The following is a 13,026-nucleotide window of genomic DNA, read 5'->3' as shown; positions in this document are numbered from 1 at the left end:
CACTCCCCTCAGTTTCTCCTTCTGCCTCCCTCCTCCTCCTCCACAAACCTGACTCCCTCCGTCTCACTTTCCCTCCCTGATCTCTGACTTCAGACTCTCCCAAATGGCTTCTCTTGGTTTGTCTTGTTTTACTCTTCTGTGTTGTTTGTTGTTTCTGGTTTCCCCTGGCTCTTCCCAAATATCTCTGACCTTTGTGTAATCAAGATGGCTATTTCAATTTTAACTCACTCCTATGAAGATAAGACAGACACACCCTTCATTATTAACTGGTCGAGTTATATGTGGTATCACTTATTTGGCTAACCACCCAACTGAAAGACATTTGTTGAAAATTTTGTGTCTGTATTTAGAAACATTTCAGAGTAAGATTGTCATTTAAAAAATCAAATAAGATATGACAACTTCTGTCACAGTGAAATGAAATATTCTGTAATCCTTTTTAATGGTAGATTTATGAGCAAAGTAGTAAACATGTTGAGTAAAATCCAAGCTAAATTTTGCCAAGACTCAAAAATTAGTCCAAAGATTGAGGAACAGGACACAATTTATATCATGACATGCCTCAGTCTTCTAACAACATAGAAACAAATGCTGGGTGTTGTGATGATGTGAGCTCAGTCATTTTAATTTCTCTTTATATGTATTGCACACTTCAGAGAGCTGTTTTTCTCCTCCCATTATACAACTCACTTGTAATACATTTATGTCCCGATCAGCCCAAAGCAGTTAAGCCCAGCTATCTTGATCATACGAGGTCATGAAGAGGGCCAATTCATCATCGTCGCTGTATTTAGAGATCTGCGACTTAAGATCTGAGGGGGAGCCCACCAACAATGAGCAACAAGTCATAATGGAACAGAGAGGTATAACAGTTTAGTTTGTACAATGACGGGAACCATATACAGTCTTAGAGGCCTGCAAACTTGAAAGGGTCAAAAGAGGTCTTTCTCCAAAACAGCCACTACACAAGTAACATGCCAGTTGAGTGCTTTCTTGGAAAGGGGCAGAACCATTACACACATGGCTTCTTCTCTGGAAAATAGGAAAATGATTATCTTAATAAACTGAGTTTTAATGATGTTTTGTAACTAATTTTACTTTCTTTCTTTCTTTATCTTAGATTTTTAAATATTTTATGTTTTCATGCTTATGTTTGTTTAATGTCATATTTTAAATTGGGTATTTTCTGACAAGGTATTGCGTTATGGAATGAACCTGATTTTGGATCTACTATTAAATGTTGGGCATTTGGTGCGAGAGGTCTGAGCCAGCTTCGGGCTGCTAGTCGACACAGAACAGATTCAGTGTGTGAGTCTTAACCTTTGGAAAGAAGTTCTGAGATGAATCCAATGATTAAAGGTTCATTTCAGTTAAGGCAAGATCATTTGTGATTCTGTGTCCGGCGGTACAGTAAGACTCTGCAAGTTACTGACTTCAGGGCTGTGAAGGGGCTGATTATTTATAATAATCCCTCCTAATTTAAATAAATGACAAGACCTAACACTATTTACTATGTACGAGAGAGAGAGAGAGAGAGAGAGAGAGAGAGAGAGAGTCAGGTAGTCAGCCACCCAGATCCAGACTCATTCATCTCAGCAGCTTCAAGATGGATTGCCATTAACTTTAGTGTGGACATTAAGTGTGCCAAGAGGAAACATCCTGATCATGTTGGAAGCCCCCTGACTTTGTGTTAGGCCTTCAAGTGGGTTACATGTTGTCACCGCTTTGAATTGGCTCACACAGTCACTTCCCTCTCAGTGTTTTTTTTTAATGGCTAAATAGCAGAAAACTCATGACATTTCTCAGCTGTTCTCTGATTTAATGCCATGGACTGTATAAAGTTAGACTCTGGTTCAACGTCTTGTTCATACATGATCACTTCTGGACTGAGAAACAAGGAACTGACATCCTGACAAGTTTGGCCAAACTTGAGGCCTCAGAACGGTAGTCCACAGCTTTCACAATGACTATACATTTTTTTTAGTGGGGTGATCAAGAAACGTTTTCATGTTAACACCAAAATAACATTTTAGAAGTTTTACCACACCCACTAAACATTTGAAGGCTAGACCTGCCCTGTTAGAGACTGGCCACTTCATAGAGCAGACTAAAATATAGGAAATGTTCATGCTGCAGTTAAGACAGATGCAGGTGTCATTCATCCCTCCTCCTCACATTATTTATATCATTGCTACACAAAGTGCCCCCCACAGTGATGGTATACAAGGTGTTTCAGATACAGTATGTAACCTCTGTTCTCCAGTGCAGTACGTATTCAAAGCCAAAATCAGTAATCACAATCATTTCATCAGGCACTTTGTGTCCTGAAGGTCTTTTCATATGCAACAGTGATGACCAAAACAGTTTTCATTATCATTGTTAACATTATAACCCATCCCATTTGTTTGGTCCCATGGATCACCAACCACATTTCTCACGAAAACATTAAATCTTGCGTCTTACAAGAGTTCTGTTTTGCAGTTCTTACAGATGTGAAGCCCTCCCATCTTCAGTCTAAGCTCACTCACATCCATCACTCCCTTACAGCTGTTTTTATATGGGACCAATTTAAGTCTGGTAGATGATGAAGGTGGGTCTGGAGCATTATGGATTCTGTGGAGCAGTACACAGAGACCCACTGACGTGCAGGCTAACAACAAGCTCACAGACATGTCTGGATCCTGGGTTGTTTGGATTGGCCTGAGTTCAGCAGAGCTACTGAAGTTCTGTTTCTAAAGTGAAAAACCCAGCACCATGACAGTGAAGAAAAAAGGCTTTCTACCCCTCAGCTTGTTCGCAATGTGGGTGCACATAAAGTTGGACACGCACCCTGAGTGAATCCTCAATTCAGAGTTTCCCATAACAGCTGTTCCATAAGTTACCTGGCAGGTGATTTGTATGGATCAGAGGTGTGCTGTTGGTGTAAATGTATTCCTGTTGTGACACTGAGATCATCCTTATGTAATTATATATTCCCGCTTAGATAAAGCATTGATAATACTAGCGTTTTACTATAGATGGACATGCCTGACTAGCATAGAACAAAAAGAAAGCTCCCAACTGGTGAATTGCAAGACATCCTTCCCATTTATGTTTATGTGGTTGCAAGTTGTTACAGTCCTCTTATTATTAAGTTGACTAAAGTTCCTCCATCATTCTCACAGGAGGGTTTTTGGATCATACATCTGTGACTCATTTCTCATCAAGCTCTCCCTTATTGTGCCATGTGTACAGCTAAAAAAGATACTGCTTTTGCTCCAACTTGACATGCTTACTGTCAACTTGTCTTTTCATGGCGATGTCTGAGTGCTGCCTGAACACTCACCAGACACTACTCATGAATAGTCCTTAAGATGTTTGCAACAAATCAACTGTCACAAGAGAAGAGGAGGTGTGACAGGGAAACTAGTCTGACTTTCTTTTGGCTGTGTTTCAGTGCCTGACTTTGCCTGATTATGAATGTAGTTTGAAAAAAAGAGTTCTGGGTGCATGTTCTCTCAAATGTCTAGAATACAACATTGGCATTTCAAGCTTTTCACAGCTTGCTGATGAACAGTGGCGTGTCCAGAGGGGTGGCCAAGGGTGGCACTGGCACCCCTTGAAATCCAATTGGCCACCCCAGGGGCCACCCCAAAATCCTAAACTATGATTGGCTGTTTGCCTTGTCAGAGGTGGGGTTTCTGTTAAAATCTATAATTTGGGATGAGTTAAAAGGCTGATAGTAGATTTCTTTATTAGTGCCCTCAAATGTGACTTTGAAAAAACATCTTTTGTAAGTCCTTAAAGAATTAAGCTTAGAAGATGTATGCCACTTTGTCATGTTTTTTTTTTAAGTCAAAAGGAATATAACAACTGTTAAATACTTTCATGAAAGTAGGTTGTGAAGACAGAAAGGGTAAATGTTATTTATTTGTAAATGCACTGGCCACCCCTGCCTATGTGAGAGTCTCAGTTGGGCCACCCTGGTCAAAAAGTTCTGGACATGCCCCTGCTGACAAAGCCTGAGTCAGAGGCTTATTAGGTCAAAATGACTCAACAGATTGACTATTGGGAACGAACTTGAGTGCTTTTTGTTAATAGTCATCAGAGGAGTCAATTGTCTGTTAGCAAGAACATCTGGGGTGGTTAGCTTAGCTTAGCTTTGCTGTTTGGTTCTGTACAAATTGAGAGGCAATATCAAAATTTGTCCATCTGAAAATTAGACATTGAAGGAGGTAAAGAAAAACATGACGACCTATAAAGAAAAGTTCAAGATGAGTGATTTATATTGAGCAATTCCATGTTGACAGGAAACTCCTAACTATTCCCTAAATACACTTTTTTTATGTTTTACTGCTAGAAAGTAAAATGAGTAAGTAATACTGCTACTGTTTTAGTATTTCCTGTGGTGATTAGCGAGCCTTTTTAATAGCTGCATAAAGGTGTAGCTAGCAAATCCCACTAAGCTAACTGTTGGGGCACAAGTTTATGAGGCGCTTTGAATAAGAAGATAAAAGAGAAGTTACACAGTTAGATAAAAAGTACTGCTTGCTCTTTTAACAAGAGTTGTGTTGGAAGATGGTAGCCTTTCGCATTTTACTTCCTAAATATGAAGCACAGCTACCAGCCAATATAGCTTCTCACAGGACTTGAAACAATGGCAAACTGGTGCTAACAAAGCTCTGTTATTGGTTTCTGAAAATTGTTCTTCCAGCGGTTCTAAAGATCACTATGTGACCTCATCACTCTTCAAACTTTTACTTGTATGTGCAGTAGCTGAGGAGAGATCAGACAGTATGTTGAACCTCCTAGCGAGAGCATGCAGATAGATGCTGAGGCTGAAAATTAAAGTGCAGCACTTAGACATGGCAGCGGTGGCAATAGAAAAGCAGAGGCAGGGACCAGGAATCTTGCAGCTTTAATAGACTGCAAATTAGGAGAACAAGTGTGTCATGTGGTTGTGGGAATGACACATGTGGAGTGTGAAATCGGTCTACAATAATGATAAATTAGCCATTTTAAAAGAATCTTTACTTTTGAGTCACCTTGTTTGGTTGATAACTGAGGACTGAAGGTTTTGCCCTCAGTATAATTTACACTGAATAACTTCAATAACTCAATATACAAAATACATGTGTAGTGTTTGTATATGTCCCCATCCTAAAATCAGACAAGGTTCTTGTTAAAAAGAAAGAAAGTGCTTACACACCCTGATAGAATAAACAGTTGCCTGAGAGGCGTTTGCTATCAATCAAAGAGCAACAGCTGCTTACTCCACATGACCAAACATGGTCACGTATGAAAAAGTCTCTGACCAGGACACAAATTCCTCACAGTTTAAAAGCCACAACATACTGTAGTGGCAACATTTTCTGCTGCTCATTAAAATGCTTTTTTTTCTGTACGGTTGAGAAGAAGTGTGTGTGCTTGTAACCACCGTCTGGTAAAATGTGGATTTGAAAGTATCTTATTTCCTCTTTGCAGTGTTAACAGCAGACTCAGGACACACGCTCAACTTCTTCAGCTTTCAACTAAGTGCTCTGGCGCTCAGCTTTGTTTTCAGAAGCAAAAAAGACACAAGTAATTTATCATCGCTGTCAGGTGAGCCTTTAAAAAGAGGAAACTGCAGCTTACTGCTATATTTTCTCAATGAGAGTCAGCAAGAATATCATTTCTTCCCAGTTCAAAACTGAGTTATAGTTCCTCCTCACTGGACACTTAATGGAAATAGATGCAGCTACGTGCACTCCCTGTCCTGCATCCCATCAGCTGAGATGGTGTACTCGGCCTCCTTTTAAGGAAGTACACAGGCACTGTTGGTCGTAGTGTCCTAGCTTGGCAAAGTTGAGGGCCAAGGATAGTGAGCGGGGTTTACTCTAGGAAATACCTGCTGCTGTACTAAGTGACAATCCAAGAATAAGCTATTTCCATTTTGATTGTGATTAATCATCTTTACATAATGCTGCAGGGAGGCAGATTGCAACTGAGAGGCTAATTGTCATTATTCAGTTGGCTGTAGAAGATGACTTTATTATGTCAGACATCTGTACAGCTGAATAGAAACAGCTGTACATGAAAACAGATGAATATTACTTATTAGCCAGTCTGGTATTGCTATAAGAAAATGTACACTTAATTAATCTTGATAGCAAACTGATTGACCTCATTAGTGTCATTTACATTGCAACATTTTAAGTGTCCTGTCTGTATCAGGGAGCAGATAGCCTCCATCACTTTCAAACAGGCAGTGGCGTGTCCAGAGGGGTGGCCAAGGGTGGCACTGGCACCCCTTGAAATCCAATTGGCCACCCCAGGGGCCACCCCAAAATCCTAAACTATGATTGGCTGTTTGCCTTGTCAGAGGTGGGGTTTCTGTTAAAATCTATAGTTTGGGACGAGTTAAAAGGCTGATAGTAGATTTCTTTATTAGTGCCCTCAAATGTGACTTTGAAAAAACATATTTTGTAAGTCCTTAAAGAATTAAGTTTAGAAGATGTATGCCACTTTGTCATGTTTTTTTTTTTAAGTCAAAAGGAATATAACAAGTGTTTAATACTTTAATGAAAGTAGGTTATGAAGACAGAAAGGGTAAATGTTTGTTATTATAAATGCAGTGGCCACCCCTGCCTATGTGAGAGCCTCAGTTTGGCCACCCCGGTGAAAAAGTTCTGGACACGCCCCTGCAAACAAGACATTTAAAACTACAAAAACACGTTTGCACCCAAAATAAAACACAAGCAGCTGAATCTCCATGTATTATCTTCTTATTTGACAAATGTGTTTCACAAACATATATTGGTAATAACTTTTGGAGTGTTAAAAAAGAGCTCTGTGCTTGCAGCCTACCTTACACCCTCTTGTTCATGTTGACTGTGATACTTGGATCGAGATGATTTGCGTGGCTTCTTTTAATGTGCAATAGAAATCATCCATAATGTCATCTAAAATCTGTCTTAACACCAGTCTCCGGGGGTGAAAAGTGTTGGTGGCCATAAACTCACAAACTCCATGTGGCCTCAGCCTTTATCTCCAATACCATCTAAGGAATAGGAGTCAGACTTGGCACGTCAACCTCAGCACACAACTTTTCCACAGCCAAGATGTCTGCTCCATGTATGATTAACAGAAACTGATGTCAAATTAGAGTTTTTTCTCAGTTTGACATGGCAAGTGCTCAAGTGTTTAGCATCGGAGAAAAGGAGAAAAAGGGGGAAGCCACTGATTTGCAAAAACATACAAACAAAACATCTGCATCTTGTTTCACCCCATATTATGGACATGAAAGTTTTCTATTGTATGACTGCATGTTTATTCTTTAATAAAAATGGTATGAATTGTGAAATCATTTGATAAAAAAATATATATATCCTGTGATGAGTGTTTAGGAGTCTTCACTGAATTCATTATTTCTCAGTCATGAATAATTATGACCTTTGTTAAACAATAAACTATGATTTTGTCAGATGATGTCAGCTTCCAGTGTCTGTGGATCATTTTTATATACAGAGAAGAGTAATTGTACCCTCTACAGTTTTGGAATATCCAGCAGTTGTACTTATTTTCTTTTTTGCTTAAGCTGCCAAAGGCGTTATGTGAGTAATTTCCTTGCAGCTCAACAAAAGACATTGAGACAAGTATATCCAGATTAAATCAGAGAGGAACAGAGGAGCAAACCTTTATGACATATCCATCCGTGAATAAGTTACACTACTTATGATTTATGGCCTCTTTTACTGGCTGAACCAGGTGGAAAAGTTCAAATCTAGTAAACAAGTCTTAATCTTATCATGACATCAAAAGGTGTATGGTGGCCAACAACTTCAGAACTCTTCAATTCCACAAATGATCTGCATAAGAGTCATTACAAATCATCTCTAAATCTCAGAGATAAATACTATCAATATAAAAATAACTCAGCTCTAAATCTGTGTGAAACACCTCTGTATCTGAATCAAGTTATAACATAGCATCACACATCAGCATCATCATCATCATTAAACTTACCAGGCAGACTGACCAAAGTTGCTGTTCTTGCTGGAAATAATCAGAGGAAGAGCAGCCAGAGGTTTTTAAGCACAGCATGCAGTGTGCAGCCCCGCCTGCTCCAGCTGCAGCTCAGTGATGCTCACACAGGGCTGAAGTGGATTTGAATAAAATACCTCTAAGTTCTGATGTTTTTACACAATTCATTATTTTTCAGATACACAAACTTTTGGTAATATCAATGTAATGTAAGGCTTGTGTAAAACGTGTTTAGTCAGGGTTTTCGCTTGACTCTTCATTATTTTCACACGCTTTGCAACTCTATATAACTGATTTGTTGATAAAAGTTGTCTCAAAATATGATTTTCAAAACATTTCGAGGACAGTCTAATGCTTTTGTGTCTTCTTCCTGGCTGCTCTGAATACAGGTTGTGGTAAAACGACAAAGCTGACACTGAGGAGGATGTTCATGAGTCAGTATCTAATTCATTTTAACAAGATTGATTTTTCACAACGTATTATGAAACACCAGACCTGTGTATGGACTCTATAGTGTGTGTTGGTACTTTGAGCATCTGATATCTATTTGTATTTACTTTATTCATACTTACAGTATATACCCACTTGTGTTTTTCACATGCTTGTGCACAGAGCTCTCTCTAAAGAGTACCTTTGTTATCCTTATTTCTAAGTGAGCACATTAAGAACCATAAAACAGATTTTGATTCTTTGACAGTGATTACATTACAGTCCAATAAAACGGACTCTGTGATTCAGCTGCCTGTTATAATGTCACACCTGGAAGATGCGCCTTTGAAATAGAAATGTATTTGCTTGTAATGGTCTTATATAAGCATGTGCAGTCCATACTATATGAAGTGTACCAAGATGCCAGTTATCACTGCTGCCAAATATACAACGGGATGAGAATCAAGCTGATCATCAAGTCCATTTAAGAGCATTTTAGTCCTGCTTGAAGTTTCTTTGTGGCTCAGCCTCACTGGTTTGGCCAAGTTACAGAGATGGTTTAGAAAAGAAGAGCCACTCCTCTGTATCCGTCCGTGTCAGTTAAACACACTCAGGGGTTTATTTCCAGTGGGCTAAAGGGGACCGGAATCCAAATAGCAGGCATGTCTATACTTCTAAAACATCAATACTGTACACTGTTACTGCTCTGTGAGAATAACCAACCCCCCATCACTTACTTTAACTCTGCCTGTCCCATTCAAAGTTACTAACCATAGACCTTTCTGGAGTCTCTGAGCTCCATTGTCTCATAGGTCCCTCTGAGCTGCATCCTCCTGCTGCGGACGTTCTGGACTCCAGCTGATATGGACATGCTGGACTCCAGCGGCAACAGCTTCTACTACTTGTCTCATCACTATCACCCCCCCTTCTTACTCTCCTCTATCCCTCTTCCAAGGCCCAACTCGGTCGAGGCATGTTGGCTGTCTAACATGAGTCTGGTTCTGCCTGAGGTTTCTGCCTCTTAAAAGGAAGTTTTTCCTAGCCACTGTAGCTAAATACTGCGATGTGCAATGCTCATGATGGATTAAGGTGGGGTAAGACTGAGTCTTACCCTGTCTTGGTATTGGGTCTCTGTTCATTATTTGACATAGAGTGGTCTAGACCTCCTATGTTTGTAAAAGCGTCTTGAGATAACATTTGTTGTGATTTTGCGCTATACAAATAAAGATTGATTGATTGGTTGATTGATTGAATATTTGTACCTTTTTTATGTCAGTGTGATATCTTACATGTGTTTCTATGGCAGATTGATGAGTTACTGGACACAAGAGGGTTCAGAATTGACACAGCAGACAGAATTTAGTCCAAATGAAAATTTTAATTCCCTTTAATTTCATCATGCAGACTCTTGGGTTTGAAGGTGTTAACAGCAGGGAAGACATTAAATATCTTAGTTTTTACTCTTTAGTATATACAAAAGCTTGTTTTTGTCTTTTTTTTTCTGTTGACGTAACAGACCAGTATACAAAATCACAGTGGCAGAGAAGCAACACAAAACACAGAGGAATCAGGACACAGACATGAGACACAATATGCAATACACAATACAATAGAGTAGCTGGTGCAAAACATGGTTGTAACTTAAGATGTGAGACATAATGTGCAGGCTCAGGAGAGGTTTGTAACAATTTCTGGCTTGTTATGAACATTACAAAGGCAACACAAACTGCACATGTCTGATAAAATTTAGAACTCACAATGAATACCACTATAGTGCTTGTTTTTTTTTTTTAAGTTAAACTTTTCAAATGCATCCAAAAATAATAGTATTTACCATTCACAGCTTCATGAAAAGGGGAGGACATTTCAAAAGAATACTCATAATATTCTCCAAAAAGTGCAAACTATAAAGAAGTTATCATACCAAATAGCCATTGTTGTTAGCCAAAGTGTCATACTCTCAGTGTATAAGTAGTATAAATACACCTTACATGCTTGGAACTGTCCTGAAGTGGAAGAGAATTGTAAATTTAGCACTTTAGTGGCTCACACTTACTCGTTCCTGGAATGAACAGCCTGGCTATCAATGTTTCTGAGGTAAGATTTGTTATCAGAGTGCTGTGACTCTTAAAATGCTAATAAACTCTTGAATATAAGCCCCTAATGAGCTGTTGGAAGCTCTACTTCAAGATAGTTGAAAAAAAAAAAGATGAGCACTAAGTTTTTTACTGAAGGCACATAGAGTCAAAAGCCACGTACCTGAGGGATTACTCCCAAAGCTCATCAATGTAACAGAAAAGCATTACACTTCAAGATTTGTCAGCCTCACCAGATAGCATTAATAATTGATTAAATAAATAAATAACCACATAAGGGTCATCATACAGGCATACAAAGGGACAGTTAGCTTCAAAAACCAGACACAAGCTAAACTCCACCTCAGTGCTTACACATAATACAGCTCAACACAGTGCTGGAACATTTACAGTACATCTCTGAACTTTCTCCTGCCTGTCGCACTGGTTTGACCAGTGACACGCCCACTCTGTTTCCAGATCACGCCAATATCACACACTGTCTTTAAACCTTTGTAATGACAGCTTGTTACTCTGATCTGGTGTTATTTAATTAGTTATGTAAGTCTTTTAAGATTCTGTATCTATCAAAGTGACCACAGGAAACCGGGATAGAGCTAAATTAAGTCTTACAGCCAGTGTATTCAAGTTGATGGTTTGGCTTTTCCCTGGTCCTCCACCTTTTTAATAGCCGCCTGAATCTTCACCTGGTCTCCCAAGAGCTGCCGGGGTTTCACAGGCTTGAGGTTTTCATCCAGTTCAAGCAGAACAGGTATCCCTGTAGGTAAAGTCACACTGGCAATATCCTTGTCCGATATACCTGTTGGAAGAAGGGACAGGAAAATTAAAAACAGACAAGACACACAAGCCAAAACTAGACTGAATCACAGTCATTCATTTAGCATCAGTACAACTTATAAATCCTGGTAGTTTATAACAAAATGTGTGACTGTAACGCATTTCCAGCTTGTATGTTCATATCCTGTGCTGGACAAAATGATGTAAGGGTCAAGTTGCGGGGTGTCCTGTGGCACATGGAGCCTCAAGAGCTTTTGAGTGTGATGAAAGGTCAGCCAAATGTAACATAAACTCTCTGGCCTTTGTGCACAAGTTCAACCGTCCATTTCTGGAACTGAAATATATCACTGACTCTGATAACTGGAAACAGCTGAATTCAACTGTTTGCATTCACCACACAAAGACTAAAGCTGTGAGTGAGAGAGAGAGCATTGTTTCAGTTCAGTAGCATACCTTCCAGGTGTTTCAGCAAAGCCCTGCAGCTGTTTCCATGAGCCGAAATGAGCACAGTCCTGCCTTTCCTTATCTCTGGCACCACAGTGCTGTCCCAGTATGGCAGCAGCCGGTCCAACACCTCCTTCAGGCTTTCCGCACGAGGAAGGTTCTCCTTTGTCACGTCACATGTGGTGTACCTACGGTCACTGTAGATTTCCTGGAAGTAAGGGTGGGACTCATCAATTGGAGGTGGAGTGATGTCATAACTCCGTCTCCACAGCTTCACCTTTTCCTCCCCGTGTTGTTGAGCCATCTCTGCCCGGTTTAAGCCAATCAGAGAGCCATAATGACGCTCGTTCAGTCTCCAGGATTTGACCACAGGGACCCACTCCTGACCCATAGCCTCCAGCACTAACCATGCTGTCTGAATGGAGCGGCTGAGTATGGAGGTGAATACTAAGTCGAACTTGTAGCCCTGCTCCTTCAGGAGTCTGCCGCAGTCCTGGGCCTCCTGCACCCCATTCTCACTCAGCTTCTGGTCAACCCAGCTGCAGAATCGGTTCTCCTTGTTCCAGTTCCCCTCTCCATGCCTCAGCAGAAACAGGTTGTACTTGGACATCAGAAGCAGCAGCCTGCACACATTCAGCAGAAATAATAATAATAAAAAAAAGTCATGAAGTTAGTGACAGTATTACTAAAAGAGAATAATGCACAAATGTAAACAGAATACCAGTGATATCCTGCATGCAATGCACAGTCACACGTCTGTGTATCTGATCTGAGTTCAGCAGCAACTTGTTGGAGGCAGGGCCAGTGAAAGGTTAGAGGTTGTCTTAAAAGGTTGACAGGCTTAAGGCAGATCGCTTCGGCTGTTACCATCACAACTGAGCCTCATTCATAATCATAGATGGGACAGAAAAACATTTAGCGAAAACGTCAGCGAAGGAATGTGTGCAAATATTTCATTGGATGCTACTGTTTAGCTTTTTTGGCAAGCCTGAAAGGATGAATGGATGTACTGCTATGTAATGACCGGCAGCTTCAATGTGTAAAAACAGAGTCCCAGGCATGTGCAAACTTCATCCTAAAATCATATCAACATTGTCAAAATGTCGTCTTACCCTGTGTCGGTTTAAAATCCGGCTTAAATGTAGCTAGTACAGCTGTAATTGTTGACAGTACATGGCAGTCCATGTACGACTGTATTCACGTAGACGACGTTGAAGATTGACAACCTATTCAACCAATCAGAAGCGACGATATCGCATAGGGGCGGTACCTTCTGGTC

At 40.1% G+C, this 13,026-nt stretch overlaps 1 protein-coding gene across 2 annotated transcripts; it reads right to left on the bottom strand.

The window, feature by feature from the left end:
- Positions 1 to 9,788: 9,788 nt before the first annotated feature.
- Positions 9,789 to 12,974, bottom strand: bpgm (2,3-bisphosphoglycerate mutase). Of its 2 annotated transcripts, none has more exons than XM_034684788.1 (3): positions 12,860 to 12,974; positions 11,757 to 12,370; positions 9,789 to 11,325 (listed from the first exon to the last, which is right to left on the bottom strand). In XM_034684788.1, the coding sequence occupies exons 2-3, from the start codon at positions 12,355 to 12,357 to the stop codon at positions 11,150 to 11,152; spliced, it is 777 nt and encodes a 258-aa protein (XP_034540679.1). In that variant the 5' UTR covers positions 12,358 to 12,370; positions 12,860 to 12,974; the 3' UTR covers positions 9,789 to 11,149. The 2 variants fall into 2 exon arrangements, with proteins under 2 accessions (XP_034540679.1, XP_034540678.1); XM_034684787.1 differs by lacking the exon at positions 12,860 to 12,974 and adding an exon at positions 12,469 to 12,632.
- Positions 12,975 to 13,026: the final 52 nt, after the last annotated feature.

Source organism: Notolabrus celidotus, chromosome 6 (assembly GCF_009762535.1).
Source record: "Notolabrus celidotus isolate fNotCel1 chromosome 6, fNotCel1.pri, whole genome shotgun sequence".
Classification (NCBI taxonomy): Eukaryota; Metazoa; Chordata; class Actinopteri; order Labriformes; family Labridae; genus Notolabrus; species Notolabrus celidotus.
Note: the sequence above shows the minus strand (reverse complement) of the source record. Positions and strands in the feature narration are given on the sequence as shown.